Consider the following 15,524-nt stretch of genomic DNA (forward strand, 5'->3'; position numbering starts at 1 on the left):
TGAATAATCAACTATAAAGGTAAACCCGGATCACTCCAAGAATGTCGCTGATTGCTTAATCAACGTGATGATTGCACTTTTCTCTCCCGAATGAACGTGGCCTCTTCTTGATTCAAGATACACACCCGAGATTCATGCTGTAATGGTGAGTGATTTTGGCTCCCTTAAGTGCAAATGGAGAGTGATTTTGGGCTGCATGAATCTCCTCCAAGATTGGTGTCCTTCCATATTGCACGGTCTTCACATTTGATACCATTTAAATGTCATTACTCATGGTCATTAACCTCCTTTTAATAACACCTATTCATGACCATTAGCATCATATTTAAAATGCCTATTAATGATCATTAACCTCTTCTTAATTATCATTATTTTTCTTTTAATATAGCTAGTTTAATGGTTCATTTGTTGTGGTTTAATTTAGTCATTAACAATAGTGATAAAAGGTCAATAATGAGGGAAAAATGATTATACGAATTTCCAAGATTATGATTGCATGGAACGCGAATAATGTTGTGCCAAAAATGAGCTGAAATTTCCTATGACATATATCGATTTTCTCGTTACAAGATTTCGGGTTTTCACACGTATCATGTTTAATATATCTTATGTCAAGACTACAAACATAATTTTTAATATCTTTGTATGACTATTTACTCCTCTGAACTTTGAAACTGTACTCTCATCTACATGTGCGAGTTTCAAAGATTAGATAAGTTAATCTTGATACAAAGATATTAAAAATAATTATAATTTGATTTTCATATAAATAATATAAAATAAAAACTAAATATTAAAACTCACTTGAAAAAATCATTTTTATGTTTTTTTGGGTAGTTTTAAATATAATTTAGTTGCAAGTGGGAGATGATCTTGAGCTCAAGCTTGTCCTTTTCTTTTTCAGCACCGACAATTTGATAAATTCTTGCTTCCAAATCTACTGATGTGCGTTCTTTAACCAATTTCCTTCGTCTCTTACATACTGAGTAAGCTTCTTGTTTCCCATTTTCACTTAATGACTGATAAAAATGTGTATTTAATGCCCAAACATATATAAATGATGCTGGATGCCTTTTGCTGACTTGAAATTTTCGAATTCAGTTGACATTCTTGTAGCTTTTATTCTTCTCCATTTGTCTGTTATTTTGAGTATGTGAAGATTAACAGAATTATTTTGCAGTGATTAAGATTCCTGGGATATTGTTTGAGATCCGAATTGGTTGGAATTTTTTTCATTTTGACTGTGATTGAGGTATATTTTAAGCCCGTGAATTATTTGGTTTTCATGAATTCAGGGTTTGTGAGCTGCGGATTGAGGATCCGTGAAGTTATTGCGCATTACTTATTTTATGGATAGTTCAATTAAAATCTCAACACTACTTCAATTTGAGAAAAGGAGATGGCTTTTCTTGGTGGGTTTGGTTGCTTTAACTCATTTATTTTGTCAGTCTTTGATGCTACCATATGGGAATGCTCTTCTTTCGCTGTTTCCGGATGCTAAGAATAATGAAGTTGTGAATGGAAGTGAATCATCTAAGCAATCTTCTGTTAATATGGGGATTGTGAATGACAATAAAGAGGTTGACACCCCAAACTTGTATAATGAATCTCAGTTGGTGACAAAAGGGGGGACTAGGAAGAGTTATAAGGCGGGCGGAGATATCGAGGAGGAAAATGGGCCGAAGGAAAAAGACCAGGAAATGAAGATAAAACTTGCTTTGGAAGATGCTGACATGGATGACGATTTTGATTTTGAGGATGAAACTTTAGATGATGAAAATATAGACACCGAAGAGTTCATGATGCAGAATGATACACTTCTACGAATAGGGCAAGGTGAATCTAGGCATAACTTATCTCTTGCTCGGGTTAAGAAAGGAAGTTCAGGGAGTATTACAGTTGATGCTGATATGACAAAGATAGAAGAAACAACTTCAAATGACGGTTCTACTAATTTGTCACTTGTAGTAGTCACGCCAGCTACAGTTTTGTTGAATAATTCCATAGTTTCAAAGAATATGGAATTTGACGGTAGGAAAGCAAATGGTTCTGCCCTAGATGTATCATCTGATAGAACTGGGAAAGTATTAATAAGTAAGCCTGTTAAGAAGAAGCTGAGGTGTGATATGCCACCTAAAACAGTGACAACACTAGATGAGATGCAAAGCATACTACTTCGCAATCGTGCCCGTTCACGGGCCAGTGTAAGTTTCTTGCTAAAATGTAAAACCTAAGTCTTGTTTCACCGGGTATGAAGGATAACATTTTACCACTCAATTTCAGAAGCCAAGATGGTCATCTGAGCGTGACCAGGAAATTTTGGCAGCAAAGTCGGGAATTGAAAATGCACCAGCTTTCAAGAATGATAGGGAGCTTTATGCTCCTCTATTTCGAAACATTTCTATGTTCAGAAGGTTGGTGTCTATAATACTTCAGTTTAAGGGAATGGATACAGTTTGTTTTTGGTATAATATATTTCCACACAATATTATTTGGTATTTTCTTTGATTTAGATTTCTGTTTCTGCCTATGACTCTCTAACACACGCTGAACTAAAAATGGGGATTAATATGCCTCATTTATGTCTTCAGTGATCATATTTTATGTGAATCCATCTGAATATAGTCGATTTTTGTTTTTGCTCTTGTTTAAATTGTGTGTAAATCAAGAACGCAATGACCTGCATTTATGATTCTATCATACTTTTCCCTTGTTTCTGTCATTGTTATACGCTTGAATCAGTGATGAATGAAAGAAAATTATTATCTTTTAGTTGAGCTTAATTCTTGAGTTCTCGTGAGAGTCACAGAAAAGTATAAGAGTGGGTTTTTGTGCAATTTTTTGGCACCCTTTCATGCATAAACATGAGTCTTTGTTCCAGGCAATTAGCACGTGGACTATATAAAGGGACTCACACCGGTCTCCGTTAAACATATCAATTGTTGTGTAAATGCAATTTTGCTCGCACTAGCCACTGGTTTCTTAGACAGCACATTTTATTGAATAGAGAAGCAATTTTTTATTTCGTATGGCAACATCTTGTTGCTGCTCATGAAAATTTTAAAATCCATCAATAATGTTATTATATGCTCACAATATGTTTGATGTGAAACTTTTAGATGCTTTCTTATTCATGGTATTTCTTAAGCCAAGCAATTTCTTATGGCAGGAGCTATGAACTCATGGAACGCGTACTCAAAGTATATGTATACAAGGAAGGTGAAAAACCAATCTTTCATCAACCAATACTTAAGGGATTGTACGCATCTGAGGGATGGTTCATGAAACTGATGGAAGGAAATAAGAATTTTGCTGTGAAAGATCCAAGAAAAGCTCATCTTTTCTATATGCCATTCAGTACACGGATGCTAGAACATTCACTTTATGTGCGAAATTCCCATAACCGAACAAACCTTCGTCAATATTTGAAGAATTATTCTGAAAAAATTGCTGCAAAATACCGTTTTTGGAACAGAACTGGTGGAGCAGACCATTTTCTTGTTGCCTGCCATGATTGGGTAATGCTCTACTTCTGTTTGGCACACGAACTTAGCCACTCACAAATTTTTCACACGCTCTTCCATAAGTAGTTTTCAAGGAAAAGTAGAGCGCTCTATTGATTGATGGTGTAAACTAGCATTACAACATTTCTGCAACATTTTCTTGGAAGAAACTAATCTTACTAAAACTATATAACCGTTTAGGCTCCATATGAGACAAGGCACCACATGGAATACTGCATTAAAGCCCTATGTAATGCCGATGTAACAACAGGCTTCAAAATAGGAAGGGATGTCTCTTTTCCAGAAACATACGTCCGTTCAGCCAGAAATCCACTTCGAGATCTTGGAGGAAAGCCCCCATCTCAGAGGACCACTCTTGCCTTTTATGCTGGAAATATGCACGGGTATCTGCGTCCTATCTTACTCGAGTACTGGAAAGATAAGGAGTCTGATATGAAAATTTTTGATCCCATGCCACCAGGTGTGGGGAGCAAAATTAATTATATACAGCATATGAAAAGCAGCAAATACTGCATTTGCCCGAAAGGTTATGAAGTCAACAGCCCAAGAGTGGTCGAAGCCATCTTCTACGAGTGTGTACCTGTCATCATATCGGATAATTTTGTCCCGCCTTTCTTTGAAGTTTTGAATTGGGATGCATTTTCAGTCATTCTCGCAGAGAAAGATATCCCGAATTTGAGAAACATACTAGTTTCCATACCAGAAAAGAAGTTTCTTGAGTTGCAACTTGGTGTCCGTAGAGTTCAACAACACTTTCTATGGCACTCTAAGCCTCTGAAGTACGATTTATTCCACATGACCCTCCATTCAATCTGGTATAATCGAGTTTTTCAAATGAAATTGAGATGACAAAACTTGGAGTTCCAAGAAACCGAGCAAAAAGTACCATGTGAAAAAGAAGTAGAAGCCAAACTCCCTGTGTCTCCCACAATGTTGCAAAAGATACCCTTTTCTTCAAAGATTTAGGAGGTCTTTTGTGGCATTCTGAAAACTCGAGGGGTTTTGCGCCTATTGTATCTGTGTTTTTTTAAACCTTTTTCAGTAGTTAAATGTACTTCACTCCCAATAAACAAGTGGAAGGTAGAAGAAAATGGATCTAAAGGGGGCAACTATAGAGCATGGTATGTTAACTTTGAAGCCTATTGCTGAATGAGCCACATCAATTTGTGTTTGATTAATTTGCCTGGAAGTTGGATTTTGAACAAAAGCTAGAAGTCTCTAGTGTAACTTATTGAGCTGATAGCTTAATCTCTAGTGGCTAGTTGTTTTTGTATATGTCTTGCTGTGTATGATTCTCACTTATGTTTTGAAGGTGATGGGCTAGAACGATGGACTATATATCTAATTGTAATTTTTCTCCATTCATGCTTACTTTGTGAAGGTAATTTATCCAAGTTCATTATATAGATTTACATACAAATTTCTGGAATCTACACAATGAATTTCACCAATAATGATTGAACATCCATCTTTACTCAACGGAAAAAGGGTCTAATGTAAGGTGGTAGAAATGTCAATTATGTTTTATTATCAAGGTATTTAGTTAACAAAATTGTTATCGAATGGGTGATCACAACATTGTTTTTTTAAAGATTTCAAATTTATTATAACAAATTAATTGGTCAGTTTAGGTAAATACATGAAACAATGAATTTGTAATAGAGAGTTGATATTTATAATTTATTTTGTGTTATCTAGATTTTACTTCATATGTAAACTATGTGTCAAATTTATTCACAAATGAAGTGCAAATAACAAGAAATAAAGTATAAATATCAAGAGTGGGTCTCGTGTGAGACCGTCTTACGGATCTTAATTTGTGAGACGGGTCAATCCTACCGATATTCACAATAAAAAGTAATACTCTTAGCATAAAAAGTAATACTCTTAGCATAAAAAAGTAATACTTTTTCATGGAATATCCAAATAAGAGATATGTCTCACAAATACGATCCTTAAGACCGTCTCACGCAAGTTTTTGCCTAAATAAAATATGCAAATAACTATAATGTCTAAATCAACACAAAATTAATGTGAGATGGACTCATTGGTCAATTTTGTGAGATGAGAATTCTATTTAGGTCATTCGTAAAAAAATATTAATTTTATTGTAAATATTAATATATATGACTCGTCTCATAAATAAAGATATTTGATATCGTCTCACTAGAGATTTACTCTTAAATCAAATACTTCTTTCTCGAGATCTTTTGAACCATCTTAATTCGCCTCTAAGATTGAATACGATGGGTCTACAACCAATCTTTCGGAGTGTACTTCCATAATCCATGAGGTTGCATCTTGATTAAATGATTTTGATTTGGAAAAATATTTGAACGAATGATTTAAAATAATTCATAAATACATCACAATGGTTTAAAAAAATAACAATGTTGATGATTTGAAATTCATTGTCAAACTGATTTATCAAACAAATCATAAATTTATTGATTTTTTTAATATAAATTTAAAATTCATAATTTCAAAGTCAGCATTCAAACACAAATTATAATATTCGTAGTCAAGCCAAGAAGTATAGTAACATTAATCAGTTGGCCTTTTTTTATGAAGCGAATTATTTAGCATATTTTTAAGGGTAAAGACTTTGATTTTTGGAGTGTAGGAATTTTTTTATATGAAAATTTAATGAAGAGTAGGTTTTTTGTGATATGGTCTCACGAATATTTATCTGTGAGATGAGTCAAGCTTACCGATATTCACAATAAAAAGTAATACTCTTAGGCTATATTTGGTAGCTATGATAAGGGAATGATTATTAAATAATCATTTTTTATCTTGTGTTTGGTTCATTTTTTATTTAGCCTTCAAGCCCTTGATCATGATTGAAAGCCCTCACTAATCATGTTATTTGTGTGATTAAATATCCCTCCTCAAAAGTATGATAATGTATACTTCTTGAATAATGATAATGATAAGATTGTATATTGATCATAATACTTTTGAATTGTTTTCTTCAATATAATATGAAAATTAAAATCAGTAAAAATTTAATAGTTAATATAATATTTAAATTTTATCATATTTTTATAAATTAATTTTATATATTTTTATTATTTTCAATTATTTTAAAAAATAATAATATTATAATTATCACTAAAATTTATTTAACAATAAAATTAATATTTAAAATATTATTACTATTTTAATTATTAATTAAATTTATATTTAGAAATTTATTTAAATTAATTTAATAAATATAAAATATAATTATAAATATTTAATGATCTATCAAATTATTTTAAAATATTAATAATTATTTTAAAAAAAACAATAATATTGTAATTATTACTAAATTTTATTCAACATTAATATTCAAAATATTATTATTATTTTAATTATTAAAATAAATATATATTTACAAATTTATTTCTAATAAATATATTTAAATTAATTTTAATAAATTTAAATTATAAATATTTAAGTATCTATCCAAATATCATTATAATAAAATTTATAAAATAAATCCATCATTTTAAAATCATATCAAACACCATGTTATTTATCTCATCATACTATTAATCTATATATCTCATTTTTTAATCATTCTAATTATTAATCATTTACTTATCCTATCACACGTACCAAACGGAGCCTTAGCATAAAAAGTAATATTTTTTAAGATCCAAATAAGATATTTGTCTCACAAAATATGACCCGTGAGACCGTCTCACATAAGTTTTTGCCTTTAACAAATGAGTTTTTAATAAAATTTTTAATCTCACTTATATTGAAATTAAAAAATTTATATAGTGATTTCTATGTTATATATTGTTTCCACATAGATTTTATAAAAAAAAAAAAATTATATTGATTTTTTTGGTATATTCTTTCTACATAGATTTTACCAAAGATACGTTTCTTATGTTGTAATTGGTGGTTGTTTATTTATGGAGTAGGTCTCATGTGAGACCGTCTCACGGATCTCAATCTGTGAGACGGGTCAACCCTACTCATATTCACCATAAAAAGTAGTACTCTTAGCATAAAAAGCAATACTATTTCATGGATTACCCATATAAAGATCCGTCTCACAAAATTTAACCCGTGAGACCGTCTCACACAAGTTTTTGCCTTATTTATTTATGTTAGTACGTGTTCATGAATATTTTATTTAATAATAATCTATTTTTAACATATGAACAAAACAAAAACCAATGAGAAATACGAGACTTTTTTTCAAAACATGTACGTATCACGATGCAGAAGTTAAATAATAAAACCATTTTGTTGACTATAGCAAGCAGCACTCGTCACACTTGGTCCACTAAACTTTAATTATTTTTTACTCATATTTCACATTTATAGAAATAAATAAAAATAATAATAAAAAGTGTAACAGTTTCGTATGTTAATTTCGTGAAATAGATCGATAACATGACCAAAATTATAAAAAATAACTTTTCATATTCGATATGAGTCGGATCGATCCGTTTCATGTATATAGATTCTTGATATCATCTTACAAGAGACCTAGTAAAAAATAATATATCGGATTTTGAAATCGCATATTTCATTTATTGTACCATGAATTATGTAATAGAAGATAAGATTCAATTCTTCAAGGAAAAAAAAAAGAATTGACGATAAGATTTCAAATTACATATAATTCTCTTTTTCAAAAACAAGCTGCCCATTATTAATTTCCAAAATCTAATTCATACTTATCAAATCCATCATATAATCAAAAGAATTGGAACTTATTGATTCTCTTTTTCAAAATTTCATTATCACATAAAAAAAATTATCTAATCAAATAATAAATTAATGGTTACCTAATGATTCCAACGACCACCTATATATATATATATATATATATATATATAGGATATTTTCACATGCATGTAAATTAATGCTATATATCAAACAAATATCTTATCATTTAAGGTTAAAACTTACGTGAAACGATCTCATTGATCGTATTTTATTTGACAGATATTATATTTGGATCTTCCATGAAAAAGTATTACTTTTTATGATAAGAGTATTATTTTTTATTATGAATATCGATAGGGTTGACCCGTTTCACATATAAAGATTCGTGAGATCGTCTCACAAGAGACCTGTTCATCATTTAATTAAAGTTGATGTCCAAGTATTAACTAAATTCTAATTGATTTGGTAAATCTAAAATTATTATTATACAATCACCATATAACTTTATTAATAATTTTTTTTATATTTTCCTAAAATAGCTTTTCGTTTTAAATTATTTTTATCGTATCTTTATCTATATGTAGAAAATTCAATCATATATTTATCTATATTTTAAAATTTTATGTAATCCAAAAAATATGAAAAAATCTTTAATTTAAAAATACAAAAAATATCATTTGTAGAAAATTATTTAAATTATATAAGTATGCAACGCGTTCAAACGAGAAACTGAGACCGAAAATGCATAACGTACCGATAAGGTATCACCATCGATAATTTTGGATTACACTAAAAATTAATTAATGATTAAAAAAAATAATGAGAATAAAAAAGGATAATACGTCAAAAATATGGAAAACTAATAGTCAAAGTAAGCCAAGTTGGATGAATGAAACAAACCAATGATAGAGCATAAAGTTGACCAAATTCAGTATGCAAGTCTCCAGTTATATATATTTTTTTGAAACTTACTCCAGATAAAATTTCAAGTCCGAAGAATTCGTGCTACGGAGTTATCCGCTTAACGAAAAGATTTTTTTTTTTTCAAACAAATCACGAAAAGAATAATAATTTGAGGCATTAAACTTGATTCTCCGTCTATAAATCTGAGCGCTTGTGTTTTGTTCCTCAATCTGTATCTCCATTTTCTTGAAGGGTAGGGAAAAAAGTAGCCATGGCTGGCGGAGGGGTTATGGATTCCAGTACCGGAGCAAGAGCTCATCTCTATGAATACAGAATCACGTCTTATTTCGTTTTTGCTTGCATTGTCGGGTCTATGGGGGGTTCTTTGTTTGGCTATGATCTTGGCGTTTCTGGTGAGCTTTTTGTCTCTATCTGTGAAATTTTGATTCTTTTTTGTTATTTTCGAATGTTGGGAATCTTAAAGTTGTCTTCTTTTTTTTTTTCATTTACTTTTCTTTACCTTTACTGGGTTTTCTGTGATAATTCATTGTGTTTCATGATTCTTGGATCGTCGTGTTTTTTTTTTGGAGGTTTTTACTGTGTTGATTAAATCTTGTTTTGTTCAAATGGATCTGTGGAAATGGTTGTTTATGTTGAGAACACAGTGGAGAAAGAATGATTAAGATTTGGTCAAAAGGGTAAACCACAAGAATGTGAATCCTTGAATTGATTTTTTGATAATACGTATATATGTTTTGGCTACTGGTGGGATCATAACCTGTTGCTTTTTCAGCCGTTTGGTGTTATTTTTTTCAGATTTATGTATATCTGTATGCTATACATCTGCATAAAAGTTTTGGGATTTTAGTTTAGTCCATTCTTCTAAACTTTTGGATTGCTGCTGTTTTTGAGTAAACCATATACAGTAGTTTCTTCCTTATATTTTGACCTTGTGTGTTTTTTTAATTAAAATATTGATATTTGGAGAATTATTTAAAAGTTAAAATTTGTAGGGATATATGACTATTTGAAAGTTGAAATTTTTTGGGGTATATAACAGGTGGAGTGACTTCCATGGATGATTTTCTCAAGGAATTTTTCCCGCATGTATATATAAGAAAACAAGAACATCTTACAGAAACAGATTACTGTAAATATGACAATCAGATATTGACTCTCTTTACATCATCTCTCTACATCGCGGCATTGATTTCCACCTTCGGAGCATCCTATGTGACCCGAAACAAAGGTAGACGAATCAGTATCATTTGTGGATCCATTAGTTTTTTTGCAGGAGCAATCCTAAATGCTTCAGCGCAAAACATCTTAATGCTGATCATCGGTAGGTTACTTCTTGGTGTCGGCATTGGATTTGGCAACCAAGTAAGCAAAAGTATTAATGCTCTACATGAAAAAACAGGATGAAAAAATAATAGTGTATTTGATATTTTGATTCTTGAACAGGCCGTCCCTTTGTATCTTTCGGAAATGGCTCCAGCTAAGATCCGTGGAGCTGTTAACCAGCTGTTTCAACTTACAACTTGTTTGGGAATTTGGGTAGCTAATTTTGTTAATTATGGGGTTGAAAGAATCCATCCATGGGGGTGGCGATTGTCACTCGGCTTAGCTGCAGTCCCGGCTACACTCATGTTTGTTGGTGGGCTTTTCTTGCCTGAAACCCCAAACAGTCTCGTTGAACAGGGAAAATTGGAAGAAGGGAGGAAAGTCCTGGAGAGAGTTAGAGGAACCCCAAAAGTCGATGCCGAGTTTCAAGACCTTATTGATGCTAGTCGAGCTGCCAAAGCCATAAAGCATCCATTTAGGAATCTTTTGCTGAGAAAAAACCGACCCCAATTGGTGCTTGGCGCTCTAGGAATTCCGGCATTCCAGCAACTTACTGGCATGAACTCGATTCTCTTCTATGCCCCAGTCTTTTTCCAGACCTTGGGATTCGGCTCAGGCACATCCCTGTACTCCTCAGTGATTACTAGTTCAGCTCTGGTTATGGCCACACTGATATCTATGTTTCTGGTTGACAAATTCGGCAGACGAAAATTCTTTCTGGAAGCGGGCTGCGAACTGTTCCTTTGCTCGGTAATTACTTCAAATCTTCTAGAACTCGTTTATTTTAAATCATAAACGACAAATGCTGATAAAAATTCTTGACTACACACACAGGTTGCCACTGCCATAACTTTGGCTCTAGAGTTTGGACAAGGCAAAATGCTGCCTAAAGGAACCGGTATCTTCCTTGTGATCGTGATATGCATATTCGTGCTCGCTTATGGAAGATCTTGGGGACCTTTGGGCTGGTTAGTCCCGAGCGAACTCTTTCCACTCGAGACAAGATCGGCTGGACAGAGCATGGTCGTCTGTGTTAACATGATCTTCACCGCATTGATCGCGCAGTGTTTCCTTGCTGCTTTGTGCCACCTCAAATATGGGATCTTCCTAGTATTCGCAGGCTTGATTTTTATCATGAGCACCTTCATTTACTTCCTATTGCCCGAAACGAAGCAGGTTCCCATTGAGGAGATTCATTTGCTGTATCAGAGTCACTGGTTCTGGAAGAGATTCTGTGAACCGGAGGGGAGGGCAGCAGCTGAGTTGCCTGGACAGAGTGTTTAGAATCCTTTAAATTTCTAATTTCTTTTTCATGCCATAGGCAATAGGATTTCAAAGTTGATATTAAGTTTGTTATTGGAGTGGAACTCAGTTATAGTATTTCTTATCCATTTGACTTGATCTCCCTATTCTGGATAATTTTATTACTGAATGTATGAAATTCAGTTACTTTTGCAGATGAAGCTCTCAAGTTTCCTCTTCTTGAACTCGAAAAGGGTCCATTTTTATATATATACTAGTACAACGACGCACGCGTTGCGTGCTTGTACGATATGTTTTTATAATTTATTTGATTTATATTTAAATGAGGATCAAAATATATTTATAAGAAATAATGAGTGGCTACATTATAATTTTGATATATGAACTAAAAAATAAATTAAAAAAGAATAAAAAAGACCCAAGCAAAAATTGAACCTACGAAACATAGGCTTTATCCACTAAACTACATGTGACTTGCTTTTATTTTTTAACACTTTATTAATATATATAATTAGTAATGTAGAGAGTGGGGGTGAATGGTATTTTAGGTATTTTAAAAAACAGACCAAGGAAGTTACTCTAACCTACTCAGCCTTAATAAATAGTAAGAGATATATAAAAAAATCAAACCTATACCGAAAATGTTTAATATACAAAGAATTCACAAAAGCTCGTGTGAGAATGTCTCATGGGTCAATTTTGTGAGGTGAATATTCTGTTTCGATTGCTTATAATTTTTTTTTTTGTATGTCAAAAATTTTAAATTTTATTGTAAAATGAGTATGATTGAGTCGTTCTATTTATCATGATATTCACAATTGATATACTCGAGAGAATTTTAGTCACAGGTTTCTAGGTCTAGTGGTATACCAAATGTTCGAACCTTGAGACAACATAAACTTCCCTCCCCCAATCGGAACTAAAAATAAAAATAAAAAATTCTCCTCCGAAGTCGATTTAGTAGGCTCTACATGACATTTTACGAGTTTTAATTTAATATAACTGTTTGGGCTAAAAATAATTGATTATGCAAGCCCACTTAAATTATAAGCCCAATTGAATTACAAGCCCATCAAATGTGGCGGAAGAATTTTCATCGATTCAAATTAATTTGGATAAGTCAGAAAGATCGTGGAAAAATGAGAAAATCGTGGAGCGTATAGGAGGAGATCATGGGGGAGTGGGGGAAACGACATCTCACAAGGAAGAAAAAGACATCGGCAGACTGCAGAAAACACAACTCTTCAACACAGACAAATCTGCAAACACTCTGCAAAATTTCCAATATTCAAGCAATAGTCTTTTTCAAGCTTTCAAGCATATTTCTATTTACGTCTTCTCGTTTGTAGATTTCAGCAACTTCATATTTTATATTTTTATGTCTTGTAAATTTCTACATTTTATTGAAAATATAAACGATGTCAGAGATTTATTCCTCAAATCCCAATAGTTTTCTTTATTTTGGCGTTATAGTTGTTTTAGGAGATTAGAACCGACGATCAAATTTAGAATTCACAATCGCTTGTTTTTAGAAGTTAGATTTTATCATTTTCACACAAATCGGTGCACTTCGCACCTGGCACGCCCGCAACACCAAATATTGTGCAAACATATTTTTGGCACGCCCGGTGGGACCATCACTATGCCGCCAAGAAGGAAAGAAAACGTCAATCCAGGAGATGGGGAGTCTCAACCAAGCAAGGAAGAGGTTCACGCTCCGCTGACCGAACAATCGGCTGCTGAAGAACCGACCAGGGAGTTGGATTTGCATCCAAATAATGTTCCAGAGGTGTACGCTCATATTTCAAACCGTTTGGTTGAAGAGTTGATTGCGATGAAAATTGATGAAATATCACAAGCATTGTCCAAGGCTGTGTCTGATTGCTTAAAGTCAGTATTGGGTAAACCGAACCAGTCAGCCAACAAAGAGCAGAATGTAAATAAAAAAGAAGAGAACCAAGGAAGCAAACAAGTCCAGGGAAGTAATCAATTCACTGAACTCGACCAGGGAGCGGGACATTCAAAGGCTGGCGATGCTCGCCGCCCAGAGTTCGCACCCCCAAACCAACAGGAAGAAAGGTACACGCCTTCACATAACAGGGAGGAAACTTTAGGTGGAAGAGTTCGGCCATATCCACGTACAGATGGAGTGGGGAGTTCGAAACAACCTGTTAACCAAGTCCATGCGATTACTAATCCTTTGTATCAACCAAGAATGTATGATGATATACCACACTTGGGTTATCAGGGAGTTGATGGAAGTTTTCAAGGATGGAATGCTGGTTACAGTACAGGGGCTCAGACTCGGGGGGCAAACTATTATCACCATCTGCTCCCCAACAGAAATGCAGCAGTGATCGATCATGATGTGGTGAGAGAAACTGTTCAAGAGCTATATGGGCCGGCCTTGAGACAAATTGGCCGCCCAAAATTTCTCAAGCCATACCCCGACTACGTAGATGTCAACAATCCATTTCCCAAAGGTTACAAGGTACCAGATTTCAGCCTATTTTCTGGAGAAAATAGTCAATCTAGCCCTGAACACATTGCAAGGTTCACTATAAGGTGTGGGGAGCTGGAAAACTTGGAAAACTTTACTAATTTGAAGCTGAGATTGTTCCCAAATACCCTTACTGGCACAGCATTTTCGTGGTATGCCACACTTCCCCGAAACTCAATCTTAAGTTGGCGAGATATGGAGAAGAAATTCCATACTCAGTTTTACCGAACTGAGCATGAGGTGTGCATCGCTGATTTGTCAAGGATGTCTCAGAAGAAAGAAGAAACAATTGATATGTTCATTGATAGGTTTAAGAAAACAAAGAACATGTGCAAGGTGTTTCTGCCAGAGACTGAGTTTGTCAAAATAGCCCAAAAGGGGCTAGACTTTGAGCTCCAGAAGAAGTTTCAAGGTATGGAATTCAGAGATTTTTTTGAACTTGCAGCAAAGGTTGGGGAGTACGAGGAACTATTGACAGAGGAGTCGGCTAAGAAGAAAACAACAGTGAGCTCTTATTACCAAGAGGTAGAAGAGATTGCCCTGGCCGAGATTCGATCGAACGGCTCGTGCATAGTCCCTTTACTCAAGAGAAAATCCACAGAGTCAGATAGGAAGAGCACCACCCAACCTCCTAAGGACATGCAGTACACATTTGATGTTTCCAAGACAGACGACATATTTGATTTTCTGGTTAAAGAAAAATTCATCACTTTTCCACCCGATCATCAAATGCCAGCTAAAGACGATTTGAAAAGTCAAGAATACTGTAAGTATCATGACTCATATAATCATTCCACTAAATTGTGTTGGGCTTTCAAAAATATTTTGCAGGACAGAATTAACCATGGAATCTTGAAGTTCCCTAACAAACATGATTCCATGGCAGTGGATGATGATTCTTTTCTCCCAGTAGCTTCTGTTCATGTGAATGTGACAGATTTGAAGAATCTTCTCAAGGAGAAAAGAAGCCGATTCTTTGCAGTGAAAGACCTAATAATTAAGAAATGTTGGATCCCAAAAGGTCAACTGTTTGAAGCTAATGGAAGGAATAGTACTGATCGAGTAAGAACAGTTCAACAGCATTTCCCTAGAAATATTGGTGAATCCGCGGCCTATCGGCCGAGGAACCAACATTTCTTCGAGAGACCAGTGCATGAGAATCAAGGGTTCAGAGGGGAATCATCTTGCAATCAATACCAAAGATACTCGAACAAGAGAGATACATATGGAGTAGAGCCGCGACAGATGGAAATCAACAAAAAGTCAGCTGACCAAGATAGAGAGTGGCGTGTGGATGAAATATCAAAAGGAAAAAT

General features: G+C 33.7%; 2 protein-coding genes across 2 annotated transcripts; both read left to right on the top strand.

Annotated features, from left to right (window-relative positions):
- The first annotated feature begins 853 nt into the window (after positions 1–853).
- LOC140818211 (probable glycosyltransferase At3g07620) lies at positions 854–4,894 on the top strand. The gene is made up of 5 exons (XM_073178099.1): positions 854–986; positions 1,296–2,204; positions 2,284–2,414; positions 3,170–3,518; positions 3,705–4,894. Exons 2-5 carry the CDS (start codon positions 1,350–1,352, stop codon positions 4,371–4,373), a joined length of 2,004 nt encoding a protein of 667 aa, XP_073034200.1. The 5' UTR covers positions 854–986; positions 1,296–1,349; the 3' UTR covers positions 4,374–4,894.
- Positions 4,895–9,147: 4,253 nt separating this feature from the next.
- Positions 9,148–11,902, top strand: LOC140818125 (sugar transport protein 14). Its single transcript, XM_073177982.1, has 4 exons — positions 9,148–9,514; positions 10,162–10,484; positions 10,566–11,195; positions 11,280–11,902. Exons 1-4 carry the CDS (start codon positions 9,373–9,375, stop codon positions 11,727–11,729), a joined length of 1,545 nt encoding a protein of 514 aa, XP_073034083.1. The 5' UTR covers positions 9,148–9,372; the 3' UTR covers positions 11,730–11,902.
- The last annotated feature ends 3,622 nt before the right edge of the window (positions 11,903–15,524 follow it).

The sequence above is a fragment of the Primulina eburnea genome, chromosome 17 (assembly GCF_022965805.1).
Source record: "Primulina eburnea isolate SZY01 chromosome 17, ASM2296580v1, whole genome shotgun sequence".
Lineage (NCBI taxonomy): Eukaryota > Viridiplantae > Streptophyta > Magnoliopsida > Lamiales > Gesneriaceae > Primulina > Primulina eburnea.